Source organism: Opisthocomus hoazin, chromosome 1, assembly GCF_030867145.1.
Source record: "Opisthocomus hoazin isolate bOpiHoa1 chromosome 1, bOpiHoa1.hap1, whole genome shotgun sequence".
NCBI classification, from domain to species: domain Eukaryota; kingdom Metazoa; phylum Chordata; class Aves; order Opisthocomiformes; family Opisthocomidae; genus Opisthocomus; species Opisthocomus hoazin.
In genome coordinates this window covers 152,514,661-152,530,918 of record NC_134414.1, presented here as the reverse complement: position 1 = coordinate 152,530,918, position 16,258 = coordinate 152,514,661, and the positions used below count along the sequence as shown (strand labels likewise).

At 35.7% G+C, this 16,258-nt stretch overlaps 1 protein-coding gene across 7 annotated transcripts in view; it reads left to right on the top strand.

Moving 5' to 3' along the window:
* Positions 1-16,258, top strand: part of CCDC91 (coiled-coil domain containing 91) — a 166,403-nt gene that overhangs the window by 25,587 nt on the left and 124,558 nt on the right. For 6 of the 7 annotated variants that reach the window (XR_012766080.1, XR_012766079.1, XM_075441969.1 and 3 more), the window contains exons 2-5: positions 3,881-3,923; positions 4,033-4,111; positions 12,133-12,290; positions 15,427-15,615. Coding sequence is in view for 5 of the 7 variants with exons in the window: in XM_075441969.1 (XP_075298084.1) it covers positions 3,894-3,923; positions 4,033-4,111; positions 12,133-12,290; positions 15,427-15,615 (456 nt within the window). In the remaining 2 variants the exon portion in view is untranslated. Of the gene's footprint in view, positions 1-3,862; positions 3,924-4,032; positions 4,112-12,132; positions 12,291-15,426; positions 15,616-16,258 lie in introns of all 7 variants that reach the window. The other variant, XM_075441951.1, reaches the window with a different exon arrangement.

Below are 16,258 nucleotides of genomic sequence, written 5' to 3'. Positions count from 1 at the left end.
TTGTATGATATAATGAATACAAATATGTTCATAAAATATACTGAAAATGCGGTGGCTTACGTATTCATGATCCATGAAATGTTTCCTTCTTTTCACTGAAGAGCTTCTCAGGCTTCTCAAGATTTGGAAATCTCCTGGGCTGGATGACCTACTGTGTCTTTTCCAACCATAATTTCTATGTATCTGTAATTTTGAGGTTGACTTCTTGTTGCCCAATTTTACAGTTACTTAATTCCAGTATCAGGCATATTTTAAGAGACCACATTTAGTCATGGTAAGACTGTGTGGGTTGTTTTGTCTTAGTGTTATTTTTTAAATCCTTCTGAAGATTGTCAGCACTTAATGTATTCTTTCCTATTCCAGTGCCACAAATAATGTTCCTAGTCTGTGAGGAAAGAGAAGTCTGATTACTGGTTTTGGAATAGATGATCGATTAAAAAAAGTTGCTCCCAAAATTGTTGCAGTTCTGTGTCAGGTGTTAGGCTAGTTCTGCTGTTTGTTTCTTCCAGAAATGCATTTCCATCACCAGAATAAAGGGTGCAATTGAGAAATTGTGTATTTGGTCATATGTTCAGCATTGTTTTCAATTAGGTTTATAATGAACTGTTCAAACATTTTTTAGAGCTAAATGCATGAGTACTTTTGAGGGCTGTGAGAGAATCCTAGTTAAAAATAGGCTTGATTAATTTTTCTTTTACACGCTTTGTATCCTAATTTGCTGCCTGCTTGCTAGTGATACATGTGAAGTTTGCCAGTTTCATTGTGGTTTTTTTTTTCCTACAGAAAACAAAACATGTAAACAAATCAGGATTTCTTTCTATTAGACTCAAAACTTAGCTTTGTCTTTGAAAACAGAGAGACATGTACATGTATGACTGTATATTATACATGCACAAATAGCATGGTCCTCCTTAGCTGGCTGAGAACCACTTAGCCTAGAATTCCTGTGGGGTCTCCGAAGAACTGGAAATTGGAAGATTAGCAGTTAGGCGTGAAAACAGCATTGATACTACTGAGACTTGCTTGGGGTCTGTTTATCTCTTATTCCATTTAAATGATGTGTGAAATAATTTATAGATTAATCATGCTGTTACAGCCGTGAAATGCCTGTGTTAAAATTTGTGGAGAAAGGTAATCTTAGGTCAAAATAGTCTTGTGATCATTACCAGACTTACGAAAACTCTATATGAAATGTGATAACAAAGTTGATGGATTCAAGAACAGGTTGTTCTCCATTTTTTTAATTCTGCCTTACATCCTTTTTCTGTATTAAAAGTTACTTCTCTTTTATGTATATGTAGGTTCTTATAAATTTTCTTGTAGGGTTTTATGTTGCCTTCCTGGAAATCCTCACAAGTGTTTTGCCTACAGAGACTTCTGTCCTTTACTGCCTTATGTCAGTGCCGCATTTGATGATAAATGAAAGTAGTTAATAACTTCTTAGAACATAATTTTTCATATTTTATAGGTATTTGTTTGCCTTTTTTAGTTTTTTAAAAAAAACCTCTCCATTTTAATGTGCCTTTCCAAAATTGCTTCAATTCCTATTGCACTCCTCTGAACTTGTTCCAGTTTGTCTGTTTGAAGCACAATGCTGAATATGGAATGTAATTCATCCAGCTGAGACATAACCAGTCCTGAGATGATGGGAATAATGTCTTTTGCTCTTTGTGGAGAAAATCTGTGGTTCTTTGACGTAATTACTGTGGACCTTTGAAGTAACGTTGGGTAGATCCTGTAGGACCTGTTGATGTGATACATAGTGTGTAGATAAAATCCCTATTTGCCTTTCTAAAGCCTCTCTTTCTCCAGCTGACTCATCAAATTGCTACTTGAATGCTGCATTTTGCAGTACCTGTATTAATCGCCAGTCTGTTTGGATGGTGTTTAATAGTAGGTAGCGTGAATACGTTGACATTCTCGTTTGTGCATTGATGTCAGCTTGAACAGTGATCTTCTATCTATACAACTTCCATTGCTATCGTTTGTGTGTGCATGTGTTATTTTTTTGAGTTATATATTAAAGCCCTGAAAGTTAGTGGAATGCACGAATGTTTGACCAGTTAAGGTTAATATTGATAGGGAAAAATACCCAACTACCTTCTTACTCTCTTGAAAAGTAAACCAGCACAAAATCCAACCAACACAAACCAGACAAAATCCTTAGCAGTCCCTAAAAAGATACTTAGTTAATATACTACATGTGAATGTTGGACAATAGTCTTTAACCACATCTGTCTGCTTACTGATAGTGGTGGCTTAACCTAAGTTAATCAATAAGAGCTTGGAAATTAATTTGTTAAGCTTCATATAAATTTAAAGTGTCCCCTTCTGACAGCCAAATACTTTAATTTGGAGATTTCCTCCAAACTCTTTGAATTCTTCTGTTTCGGAGCATGTGCTTTCACAGGAAGAATAATTTCTCTTGCCTATTTTAACTGAAGTCAACGAAGTTTACAAACATTTTGACATTCTATAGACCCTAAAGGGTTTTTGGATCATCCTTCATTCACATGTCAGAATGATATTTTTTTTGAATATAGATAATACCCTTCTTTGAGCAACCATGTATATCTTGAGTTACTTTCATTAGCAGAGTAACTTACCCTGCATTTTTGTAAAAGGAACTGCAATTTAACTACAAATATAACAAAATGCCACAGAATTCAGGGCTACAACTCAAAAATGCCGATCAGTTTGTAAAATCTGAATCAGCCCCTCCATGAAACCTAGGGAAGGACCTCTGTGGTAGCAGAAAAATTTCCAGAAATTCACCACAGTCTTTTTCTAAGTTGTAGTTTGTGCTGATGTTGCCAGACAACTAAGAAAGATGGGAAAAGCAGGACATCTTTTTGGATTTAATCACAGTGTGGATTTGGAAAAGCAATTTAACAATGGAAAATGTTTTTATATTTTAAAACATAAACACAGAACTATGAAGTACATGGTAGATCGTGATTGCATTAAATTGGATCGTCGTCACTGCTAATGAAGAAAATTCTTCATTTTGGAAACTGATGGTCAGAAATCCTACTTCCTGGATTTTTTTTTTTTTTTAAATATGTATCCAGACCAGGTTATTTGCTGTTTTCAGTACCATTTGTTGAGGTACTGGGGACTTCACTGATGTTACTGAGAGCAATAGATACAGCTTTTAAAGTACCATCTTTCTGTTTTCCTATTCTGGAAAGCTTTTTCTACTTTCCTGCTTTCAGAAGATGTTTGACAATATTGATGCACAGTGCTTATCTTTTCTATTGAAGATAATCAAATTCCATTGTAAAATACCAAATTTTTTCATTTATCTGGATCAATAAAAAAGTGCTTCTTAAGAAACATCTTACAGTTCTAGCTCTTGCATCCTCTATGTGAAAAAGTTCCTATTTATGTCCCTTGATCTTTTGTAGAACTTGTAAATTGGGCGACTTCAGGCAACCTGTGGAGATGAGTACTTGGGAGAAAGACTGAATGCTTATTTCTGAATGGGGAGGTGATGAGGTTATGAGGAGCACATGGATGAGCTAGGTAGCAGTTGTATTCAGTTGAAGATCTCAACTTATCTGACGTGTAATTGAAGTACAAATACATGAGTCATTTTGTCTTTTGACTCCTAGTTGATGATATAATCAGTCCATTTCTCTTATGAGACTGACCAATTAAATATACCGATTTTCCTGCAGTGTAGATCACTGTATTACTTCGTACTGCTGGGCTTTTACGGTTTGACCACAGTGACTTGTTCTGCCCAAGTCTGTCCTTTAAAACTAACACCATACCTTTGGTTTTACAAAGTTTTTATTGCTATTCTGTGACTAAAGGGGATATAACAATTTAGTGGTTTTGTTCTTGTTTTTAAATCAAGATTTCTGCTATATTCTAGTTCCAGTTGAAAGATGGATGACGATGAGTTTGGAGGATTTGAGGTATGTTACTTGGATTACTTAATATTGAAATTTAACTATTGTCAGCTATTTTTATAGGAATTTATAGTATTTTTTAAAATACGTAACAATAATTTTTTCATGTTTCTAGGCAGCAGAGAGTTACGAATGTGGAAACGGTGAAAAGCAGACTACCTCCCCTGCTATTGCTTGGGCAGCATTTCCTACAGGTATGGATAAAGTCACTATAAAAATTCTTAATAATTTATTTCTGTCCTTCCGTGTTCACTGTATGTATTAGTACCCAGAAGGGTGTATATGCACAATAAAAGAATGGGCAGCAGTGAAACCCTATCATAAGAATGTTCCCGAGTAATTGTTTTGGGAAGCTGCGCTTCTCAAAGTTAAACTTTCTTGAGGAGCGAAAGAGAAGTATGGTTTATCCAGTTCAAAGGCTGACTAGCATCTCATGGGAGGAAGAAACGGAGCTTCTTTACTCTAGGGATATTCTTACTTTTAAGTATGGAAGGTCTGTTGTGAATGATGGGAAAACGTACAAAAACTAGACTTAAAAATAGGACTTGAACATGTTACTTTCTCCATTAGATTTCTCTGACTGTGATAAAGTCTTTCAGTTGCTTTGGGGGCAGGGAGAATGATCATTTTTACTTAAGCAGTTTTTTAAGTTAGAGAATATATTGCAGATCCTTTACCTCAAACAGAAGCTGAAACATTAGGCAGCTACTTTTATTAATTTATATAAATGCCTGGTGCCTGTCTGGGTTTTAAGAAACTAATAAAAGCTTATTGATAGTGGATAAATGTACAATATCAGTGATTAAAAGGGTGTTACTGATTGGGAGTTGGTTTTGTGGGAATTTATTCTAGATTTCACTGCTTTCACAAAACAAAACATCACTTTAGCAGCACTAGGAGAAAAAACCCATATTTTATTCTTTTATCAGGAATCAAAGATTTCTGCCTGTTATTATATTATTGTGCTGAATAAATTATGAAAACTAATTATAGTTTTAAATATAATACAAGCATTTATGTCGATATAAGCTCTCCATAAATCTTGTTCTTCAAATGTTTTTATGTATTTATTTCTGGCACTACTGGCTTTCATACGTTTCAGAATAGGGTTTTTTTGCCTTTGAAGTAAAGGAAGACAAATAATAAGGAAACTGTATTTTCCCAAATATCTCTATTATTCATCTTGTAATTTTGACTGTTATTTAAAAATACTGCTTAAATTCATTGGCATATTTGAATGCACTTGAATAATGTAGCTATGCGATGTCTATGTCATGAAGTCTACTTTAAATCGAATAAGGTATGTAGAATTTAAATGATTTGTAAGTAACACTGAAGTTTTTTGTATGATTTGTGAGACAGAAGTCCTAGGGTAGGTTGTATACCAAGTTATTTTAAGTATTTCAAAATTCAAAGAAAACCCCTTGTATTCAGAATATTTTATTAGTGTAAAGTCTTTACATGACTTTTGCATGCAAATGTTTCTGTGAATAAATTAACTTGTTGCAAGAGGCAAGATTTTAATAGGTTCGATGAAAATGCGTGTTAGGCATTGACTTGTAAGTTAATGTTTTTAGTAAGAGAAGTAACTGAATTGTGTGCCCAATGTTGTTTCTATATAAGTTCTTATCTTACCCTGGAAATTTGTCAGTCAGTAAGGTTTGCTGAAAAAGTCAGAAATTGAAATGTATTATGGTGCTATTGAGATATTTTGACAGATTTGGAGTGTGATACCATTATATACACACAAGATTCGGTGAACTTTGTGGAGGAGGAGTACATTACTCATCACACCAATTTGCAGCATATTTGATGTTTGTAAGATGTAAAAAGTTCTAAAACAAAATACTGAAACCTGTTGCAGTATTTCTCAGTGTGTGAAAAGAAATCAGATATTATTTCTAAGGCCCCAGGGTTGTCTGGGTTTTGGAGAAATGTGAGAGAACTACTCAAACAGCAGGGTTTTCTTAGGTTGGATTCAGTAAATGTATTCATAAAGTTGAAGAAAAGGAAAATCTATTTAAAAAAAAAAGCCACAACAAAACACTTTTGGAATAAAAAGTTGTTCTTTGGAAAGATGAGAACTCTCTGAGAACAGCAATGGAGTACTAAGTCTTATGTTTAAGGCTCAGACTTAAACACAGCTCAGAACTGAAAACAAAAATTTAAGTTTTTAAGAGCTCTAAAATAAATTATGGAATGTTCTAGTGCTGTATCAGTGGTCTGTCTCATTCCCAGAAGAGATTCAAAGAGGCTGACTGTACTAATTGTTATGGCTGGCCAGAAAACTCATGATATTTTCTTGATTTGTTATTGTGGCACTTTTCAGGGGGTTTTGCTCTTTCTTCATAAACTTAATTTTTTTTAGGAAATAAATGTAACACTTATGCTGTTCTCAAACAATTTTGTTTACTGAACATTATTACTAATATTTAAACTGAGCTATTTTTAATGCAGTGGCGAAATCTAACTGCAAATGTGTTGTTATTGACAACTTGACACACTTTTTAATGTAAGAAAGTAACTCTCAAGTATTTTAGACTCTAGAATGATCCTTGCAATGGATAAGTAAGATACTTCAATGAGAGAAAGAATTATTTGTAATTCAGTTTTGCTTTGTTTCTTCTTTAGATGCTTAGTAATAGAAGCACATTGTTGCGCAACTTAATAAAAATAAGGTTTTAAGAGTGATGTCAGTTTGCAATTCAGTAAGTGTGTACTGGAATACTGAAGTGCCTACTTTTTTTATTTGTTTGTTTTAGGGTTTTTTTCTTCCTGAAGAAGAAATGTACAAACTGTCAATTTTCTTGTACTTCTGTAGGTGTCAGGTTAAGTACCTTTAAGCCTAAGGAGGATCTTGAAATTTAGAACTGTGCTTGCAGATTCTGGTGTTATCTCTGCTTTTCTAGAGTTATGAATAATATCTGTTGCTTATAGTGAACAGTAGGAATAGGACCTGGGTCTCTAAATGCTGTGTCAGTGTTTTGTTTTGGCAGGAATTCTGCTCTGGACATCACAAGGAGCTCATGTAATGGAGCAGATGAAAAAAACAAGCAGATGTTACAGAATCACAGAATGTTCGGGATTGGAAGGGACCTCTGTGGATCATCTAGTCCAACCCCCCTGCTGAAGCAGGATCACCCAGAGCAGGCTGCACAGGACCTTGTCCAGGGAGATTTTGAATATCTCCAGAGAAGGAGAATCCACAGCCTCCCTGGGCAGCCTGTTCCAGTGCTCTGTCACCCTCAGAGGGAAGAAGTTCTTCCTCGTGTTCAGCTGGAACTTCCTGTGCTTCAGTTTGTGCCCATTGCCCCTTGTCCTGTTGCTGGGCACCACTGAAAAGAGTCTGGCCCCATCCTCCTGACACCCACCCTGCAGATATTTAAAGGCATTTCTAAGATCCCCTCTCAGCCTTCTCTTCTTCAGGCTAAACAAGCTGAGCTCCTTCAGCCTTTCCTCATAGGAGAGATGCTTCAGTCCCCTCATCATCCTCGTAGCCCTCTGCTGGACTCTCTGCAGTAGTTCCTCAAAGAAGGACTGTTTTGGCCCAGATGGAGATTGTGAATTGTTCTAAGTAAAGCTTGAATAGCAGAACATCCTCCAAATTACTGGGGAAGATTTTTCTCCTTGTTCTCATATTCTTTTGTTAACAATGCAGAAGGACTGTATGTATACAAAATCTATTTTTCATGTTTCATCTAAGAATTCAGTATTTCTGATGGTCTTGTTTGCAGCATTGAAAGAACAGATGTTTTGAAGTCTATGCAGTATGAGATGGGGTGAACTGTACTAGTGTGCAGACATGTAAGCAGACATCTGTGTAGCTTAAAAGGTTCTGTTTTCAGCTGTTGTGTTGAAATGGTTGTTTTCAGTTGTTTCTTTTCATAATAAATTTTGGTTTTCTGCAGGATATTAACATCTTGACTTGAGAGGGGTGGTGGAGGGGTGGGCAATAGTAGTAGGATACCAATATGTCCCTAAGGAGATGGGAGGGAACTGGCTTCATTCCTTGCCATGACTGGATGATGTTCAGAGGTCTTTGTTGACAATGGTATACAGCCTCATTTAACTCTGGAATGGTCTTGTTTTTCGTTTGCTGACATTTCCAGTACCTTGAGTATGTTGCTTTGAAAATGACTTCTATAACTTTTCAGATGTGACTATCTAGAATTTACATACGGTTGAAAGATTTTCTTGTAGCATGTTTATTAGATTACATACCACCTGCACTCTCTCTTGCTTAAAGTTGTCCAACTGCTTTAAAAGGCCATCCTATTGATTGAATATTTTGGCAAACCCAAAACAAAACACAACCAAAACCCCCCCAAAAAATACCGCAAACAGAAAAACCTGATGGACAATGAGTTCTCAGTTTCCTTGTGCTGTGTAGTCATTGAATGCAATTAATTTGTTTCTGAGGTTCAGCTAAATGGTTGCAGTGTTGTAAATTTTCCATAGCTGTACATAAGGTTTACTTAAATAAGAAGTGAAGTTAGTACTTCCATATGACCTTAGATTTAAGATGTTGGAATAGTATGTGTAATTACTTATTTCCTAGAATAGCTTGGCTTTGGAAGAAGAAAATGTGGAGAAGAGCTTGCTGCTGTGAACTGTAGGAAATAATCTTTAAAGCACATGGGAGTGGTTTTTCTTCCTCTCTATATGTTGATGTACCACTGTAAACTGGTATGTGTAGAGAAGCAGCCAAGTGTTTGCTTTTGGTAGGAGGACATTCATGCTTATTGAAGTCAACAGAGAAATTGCTGTCATCTTCAGCATTATGTAGACATTTACCTGTTAATCCTAATTCTAATTACACTTTTGGAATTAACACTGACTTACATTTTGGTTGTTTTTGAAGTCTGTATTCCCCAACAGATGTGGAAATGCACCTCATTCTGGTGAATCAGTGATCTGCAAATACACTGATTAAAAGTGTTGTTTTTGGAAGAGGAGAATTGCTAAGGAAAATACTAAAATCCCTACAGCTTTGCAGAATGCTATGCATGACATCTGAGACTTTTACACCACTATTACGGGCATATTGTGTGTCAATTGATAGCTGTTAATATATCCACTCATTCTTTAAGCAATTGAACCTTTTCTAATAGTTATACATTTACATTGAGCTAAAAGCAGTGTAAGTACAGGAAATACTTTGTCTATTTTAAACTAAAATTTTTAGTTCTTGCTTCTTGTTTCATGGGAAAAGATTTTTTTCTCTTTTGGGAAGGATTCTGTTCTTCTTTCATAAATTAAGTTGTCTTCCACTAACAATGGCAGCTTAATTTCATTGGGTGTTTGTTACTTACATGCTTTAGAATGGATTTGACACGTTCTGTTGTGTCCTAGTTTGAGAAGTCTGTAAATACAGTCATTTTCAGTTTATTTTTCCCTAAGCTGCTTATTCATCATTAGGCAGGCTGTAGATCCCTTTGTTCTAGTTCTGGTGTTACAGTTGACAGAAATTCCTGCCAAAATTTCAGGTGTGATCACTGAAATGTGGACACACAAAACCAGTTTTAAACTTTCTATCTGAATATTACTTTTAACTGAAAATGTTCAGTGATACGGTTTACAGTTCATACAGTATAGTTTAAAGGGTCAGTGAATTGTATAATCAAAGATGTGAATAGTTAAGGATGGAAATTTAGGTTTTGTTCGTTGGGTTTTTTATTTTTAGCAGCTCAAACCTACACGTAGGGGAACTGTGCTGCAAGTAGTTTGCAAAGTTCTACAAAAGTATGTCAAAGAATTATTATATGGTCTTTTGCTCAGACCCCTGCTGGCGTAGCTTCTCTTAATTGCTGGATATGAATAACATCCAATTAGTAAATGATACTAATGTTTATTTTTTCAGTGGTTTATTTCATACCTAATGTCTTCATTCTGAAGCTCAAAAGTATGGGACTCACGTGGAATGTTGATTTAACAGTTCATGTTCATCCACTTGGTTTTTTTTTCAGAATTTCTGATCCCCCAGTGATTTTTAATAATGGTTTGAGCTTCATTACTAGGAGAAAGACTTAGAATTTTTCTTGCATGAGCAAAATTACAGGCTCTTACTGATCTCTCCTTCTGGTAAACTGTGTGGTTTTGTCAGTTCTTGCATACAGACCTGTGACAGAATATTCTTACTATTGGGAAGTCAAGGCTTCAGAAATTATCAGATTTTTTTAAAGTATGTTTATGACAATAACTTATATCTGCATTTTATTTCAGCCTTCTTGGGCGATTTTGATATACCTGTGATTGAGTACATGCTGCATTTTTTTTATAGTACTGCAGCTTTGATCTATGAACAATACCAGTTTTCTTTGGAAGTTCATCAGGACTATGACTCCTGCCCTGCTTACTGAAGAAGTTAGAGGACATATATTACATCAGGGCAACATACTGTAGAAGACTATTTTGTCATTATTAACAGAATGGCTGTGTATCATAGCAGGTGGTGCAGCAGTTGAAGAGGAGACGATCTGTAAAGTGGTGCTAAAAAGCCAATATCTGTACTACATGTGCTGCCAGAGTTTTGTTTCAGACCAGCATTAGCCCAGTCCTGTGGACCTGAACATCCATTAGCTGTTGGAGTCCAGTCAGGCAGATTTAGCAGAGGAAAGTTTTTGTTTCAGGGGTTCTGAAACTGTTCCGTTACGATAATTAAGGCATGGTAAGCAGAAATGATAGAAGGGTCATTTTCATAAGCGAATTTTGAGCTGAAGTAAGATGCTAATACAATTTCACCAGTATATACATAAAAGGAATGAATTAAGAGAGCTTGGATAACAGACATCGCACATGTAATTTAGAGAATGTCTAATTCATGAATTTCTAACATCGCTGAAAGTGGAAAAAAAGGTTTTGTAAAAAAGATGTTTGAGTGATACCTTGGAGAATTGCCACCTTTTCTTGTCTTTTGCAAGGTCATGTATTTAGATGAATAATTTTAAACCGCAGTGTTAAGAGGTGGTCACCAGTTGTTGCTCCTCACTTCCTAGGCTTTATTTTGATAACTTTAGAGATGGGGTTTTATTTCTGTTTTTTCTTCCCCCTTAAAATGCTAAGCATTCATTACTATAATTGAAATAACTGAAAGCTCAATTTGATTGTTCTACGTAAAACTGTGTTATGTGAAAAATGAAGTCTTATGTCTAGTATTGGATACCCCAAAATATGGAATACCTTAAGCTTTAATCTCTGTGAGACTCCATTCCTCATCTGTATTCAGACTCGGTTTCTTTTTTTGCTTTTGTGATCAAGTATTTATTTTAGTTGCGTTTCCATCTGGTGCAAATTGACTTCAAACTGAAATTCAGGATATTAAGTGGTAGCATAAAACTGAGACTTTTCTGGGTTTTTAGAATCAAAGTCATGTCACTGTCATTTGAACTAACAGAGTAGGTATGTGGTTATAGGAAGCTGCCTTAGTAACCAGACAAGGCGATCGGTAGGGGAAAGATGAATAGAATACTTTGGTGGGTTTCGCGGGTATCTTATGATATGTTAAGAAAGCCTGAAAAGTCCCATTTCCAATTCTGGAGAACGGGTAAAATGCAGTTTTCTGTCCTGTTTTGTTTTGCCCTGGTTACCTAAATTGGTTGATAATGATGATCCACTGTTCAGGATTTTTATGGCATAACTGGAAACTGCTGTGGAAGAGCTCTCACTCTGGTATTAATTACACTTTAGTTTTATTAGCTAGAGAGTTATTTACTTTGCTATTTTTTGATCTCTTATAAAATAGAAAACTGCTTTTATCATGTGTCTTAGTAAGCTGTTTGTGTATATCTTCCAAGACAGCTGAGGATATTTTACCTTTAAAATTTATTAAACTTAGGAAACTAAATACGGTTCTACAGTTCTACAGCTGATTAAAAATCACGCTGAAGCTGAAAGGGTATCTGAGTGGAAAGAGACAAAAGTTAAAACTGCTGCTTTTGATGGCAATTGTCTTGTGAAACATCTGTGTAACTCTAAATTTAGTGTGATTGTACAATTTTGAATATCCTTAAGTTGATAGTACTCAAAAATACAGGAACTTTGTATGGAATTATTCTTCAGTGCAATTAGATCATGAGAGGTACACAGCTTTACATCAGTAGGACTATGCTTGTTGCTACTGTGATGGGTTTTGCTGGGTATAGATTTCAGAAACAATTAATTTTTGAATGCTGCTTCATATCATGTGAGTGTTTTCTGTTTTTATTTCTTGCATTAGTGTCTGAAGTCTATTTGTCTCCTGATGCTGTTCTGGAGCACTCTGTGCCTTCTTCCTGCCTGGTTCCTTCCGACTCATTCATTTTATCAAGTGATAACATGGCAGCAGCTATTCAAACAGCCAACAATGTTGTAAATCCAGCTGTTCTTGAAGAACGGGTAAAGCCACAATTTTTGTTTCACTAAGAGAACTTAATGTATTAAATATCTTAACATTGTATCTTTTCTGTGCAAATGTAGGTTGAATTGCGTTTTAAGAGCAGAAGGTAGTCCTTGGATTTCTGTGGTACAGACTTTGAAGTAGAATAATTTTGAAATTATGTTTAAATCCTGTAACTGGGAGGCACCATACTACTTTGGTATGGACTGCAAGAGAGAGAAGTGTGTTAGAGACTTATTAAAGGCATGCTGATAGTGCTAGGCATGAAAGTAGGAAACAATAGCAGGAAGATTCTCTAAAACAATGTGTTGCTGTTAAAGCTATGAAGATTATGGCTGTGCATATATGTCATACTTGTATGTTTTCTCAAGTGGTTTTTTTGGTGATCTGATGCAGTCCTAGTTGTGTGATCTTGATCTCTCCTTATGGCTGTATTGCTTCTGAGAACTGATCTTAGCTTCTTTTTGAGGGGTGAAAGTGTTTAGTTTTTAACTAAATGGTTAGGTGAGCAAAGGAGGGAAAAGAATTTCTGCCTGGAGATTAGCACAAGAATGCAAGATTGCTGTGGACAAGAATTAAATAGATTTACCCTCCCAAGTGAATTTTTGTTGCCATTGATTGCAGTGACACCTATTTGAACAAGTTTATTGATTGTAAAGTTCCTTGTTTCAGGATGCATAGTAGTATATACTTGAATTAGAAAGTGCTCTTGTCTTTCTCCGAGCCAATCAATATTTTGGGCTACTTTGTGACCCTCCCGTTTCCAGCTGCTTTATTATTTTTCAGGTAGTCTCATCAAGTCCTAGGGCTATTCATGGTGAAAGTTGAATTTCATGATTAAGACAGATTTCCATAATGACCATTTAAAAACATTTTTCTTCAGCTATTTAAACAACTTGTGCAAAATACTTGTTTTGATTGAACTGACTGTTACTGTTTTTCCTTGGAGCAGCATCTGTGTGTTCACACTTCCAGAACGACTGGCTAGTATAGCTCCAAGATTTCAGTCTTAGTGATGAATTAGTTACTGTTTTGTATTTGTTCCCAGCCTAATGCTCTGAGGAAAGCCTTTAAAAATTGAAGAAGAGATGTGCCCAGGTGCAAATAATACCTAAGAAATTTTCTTAGAAATCCAAAAGTTGTGGCTTTTTTTCTTGGGGGGGGGGGAAGTGTTTGCTTTCTTTTTTTGACTGATGCCAGCCAGGGTAATTTTCTGTGTTGAAAGCTCTTCATCTGCCTCTCTAACAATGTTTTGATAAGTAGATTTCTATTACTGGCAGGATGATCAAAATATGCTTTTCTTCAGACACAACAGATCCTACCCTTTTTAATTTTGGCTAACGGTGAAATGTGAATAACCTGTATCCTTTCTTGTTTGAGCTAGGCCAGCAGCCTTAGCTTGTGTGCTCTCTGGAAAGAGCACTTTGGATATTACAGAGTACTAAGACTTAGGTGTATTTTTTAAAACTAAAAAGTAATTTGGTTACATAATCTTACTAAAAATAAAAAATACACTTTGTAACTTCTGAATAATTGTGCGTGAGAGTTCTAGTTGTAGGTCATGTTTCAGTCTTTCTCATCTTATTCTGGTCAGCTACTGACAGACCCACGGTTCCACAAACACGAAATTCATTCTCTTTTTAATTCAGGAAATAATAGAAACTGAAGAATATAACATTAGCGAGTGTTACTAAAAGGAGAAGGGACGTTGAGAGGGGTCCTTTAAAATTATTTGGAAATGGAGATCAGACTTTGCACTTTTAGAGAAAGCTAAAGGAATATGGTGCACATAAAACTATAATAAAATATTATCACACCTGTTAGAGCAGAATGTTAGAACTATATTCTTCTGTAATTGTGTCTCCAGACCCTCTTGTTTCATGTTAAAAAAAAATTCAACTTTTCAGGTTCCAACATCACAGTTTTTGGCAGTGCCAGACTCTAATCTTGAGGAGTACTTGGAAGTAGAATTAGCACATCTAGCTTCTTTTTGCTTCTTACAGAAGGGAAATTCAGAGCACAAACCGCAATTTTCTTTCTGGCTGTTTTGTCTACTGGATCTTATGTGTCCATGTACAGTCAAGATCTCAGCTATTTTTGTTTGTTTCTTTCTTTGAATCCTTCAAGAGATACTTATTTATTGAAAATCTTTTATTTGAGTGTCTGTTTGGAATAAAGGGTGTTAATCCATTTCATAGAATGAATTAAATCAGATCAGTCAAACCTTTCTTAACAAACACATTGAGATGTTCCTTTTGCCACCCCTCCCCACATTTCAAGTGCACTGGGCTTTCAAATTGTTGTTGAAAAAGTGGCAGCTGATATTAATTTACGAACTTTTTCCTCTCCTGCTTTATAAATAAGCTTTTGTCTTTTTAATTTCTTTTTAAACAAGGAAAAAAGCTTTGGCATTTGTTAATTATACCACAAAATATTTAAACTTCACCTAATTTGTTTTTGTGCTTTTCTGAAAATGTGGGCTTATTATCAAAGTTTCATCTGTTTTGGGTTGTGTATTCTAGAAACCTCTGTTTCGGTTTTTGTACTTCTACAGTACACTAAAATAGCATCAACTAAATGTTGCAGACATACCCCAATTACTCTTACTCTGTTGGTCTAGCCTCAAGATGAGGTATTTATTTTAGCACAAAAATTTGTATTCCCTTTCCATGGCTACTGTTTGCAGTCTACATGGGGTGAAACCATGAAGTGACTAATCCAAGGAGAGTTCATTTCCCTCTAAGCTTGATGCTTTGAGACAGGTCATTCAGCTTCACTTCTGTTTCTTTTCACCTCTTTTGAGTATTTTGACCTCATTGGAAACTCAGATATTTGTGCCATTCTCCTTCTTAAAGCCTTCTCCTAAAGCATTCTTGAAAAAGCAGTCCAGGAGATTGGAAGGACTGATGTGAATCCATCTAGAATTGCTAGCTACTGTTCCATTGTTGGACCTTTCTTTTGAGCCAGCACATCCTACATATGAGATTTCAGAGAAGGGTGGTTTAAAAAAAGTAACCTTAGTATTTACTTATTACTTAAGTTCTGTAATGTCATCTGGAAATGAAATCTGATTTGACTGGAATGTTAAATTCTCTTTAACCTTTCTTTTACTGTTTTGTTTCTTGTATGAATTAGATTCAAGCAGATGTTGCAGTTGCATCTTTGAATGTAATTGAAGAGAAGACTTCAGGTACATCAGCCATTGCTTCGGTTGATGCTGAGACACAGAGAACAAATGAATCAAAGAGCTACCTTCAAGAAGCTGTTGCAAACTTAAAACTGAAGCTTTGCACTGCTGAAGAAGAAAAATTAAAAATTAAAAAGGTATGAATAGTTTATTGATGAAAATATTTGGCATTTATATAGGATTTAAATACAGTTGGAGCTGGCAGAGGTTTGCAGTGCATTTTTGTAGTTTTCACAGCGTGGAGCCATGTGGTAACAAGGTACAGTCATTCCCTCATGTTTTGGGGGTGAGTGTGTGTTCACTGAAGTTGAAAGTGCCTTTGGCTATCTTTATAAACATAATACGTAACACTTTTTTTTTTTTTTTTCCCTGGGAGCTCTGGTAAGTAAATTATTTGTATTCCTTCTGACCTGAATATGATAGAGCACCAAGCAGGCCTATGCCTGTAGTTATGTGTCTGAGTTAGCAAAAGGTCAATGAGGAATGGGAGAGTAAGTTTAGTTTCTGCTATTCTTAATATTGTTCCTTGATAGCTGTCAAGGTGTGGTAGAGAAGGAGGAAAAGGCTTGCTGGAAATGAAAATGAGGATGAGTAACTAGAGCCAAAGATGAAGAGGTCTGGGGTGGATTGGTTTTGCTGGGAATTAAGTGTATAGAGGAGGGCTGGAAGGGAAGCATGAATACAGACTATAAGAGGAGATAGGTTTAGAGCTCCGCTCTGAATTGAAGCGGTATTGCACAATCAGTTTCTGTCTCTACAGTTGAATCAAAGACTTTGATT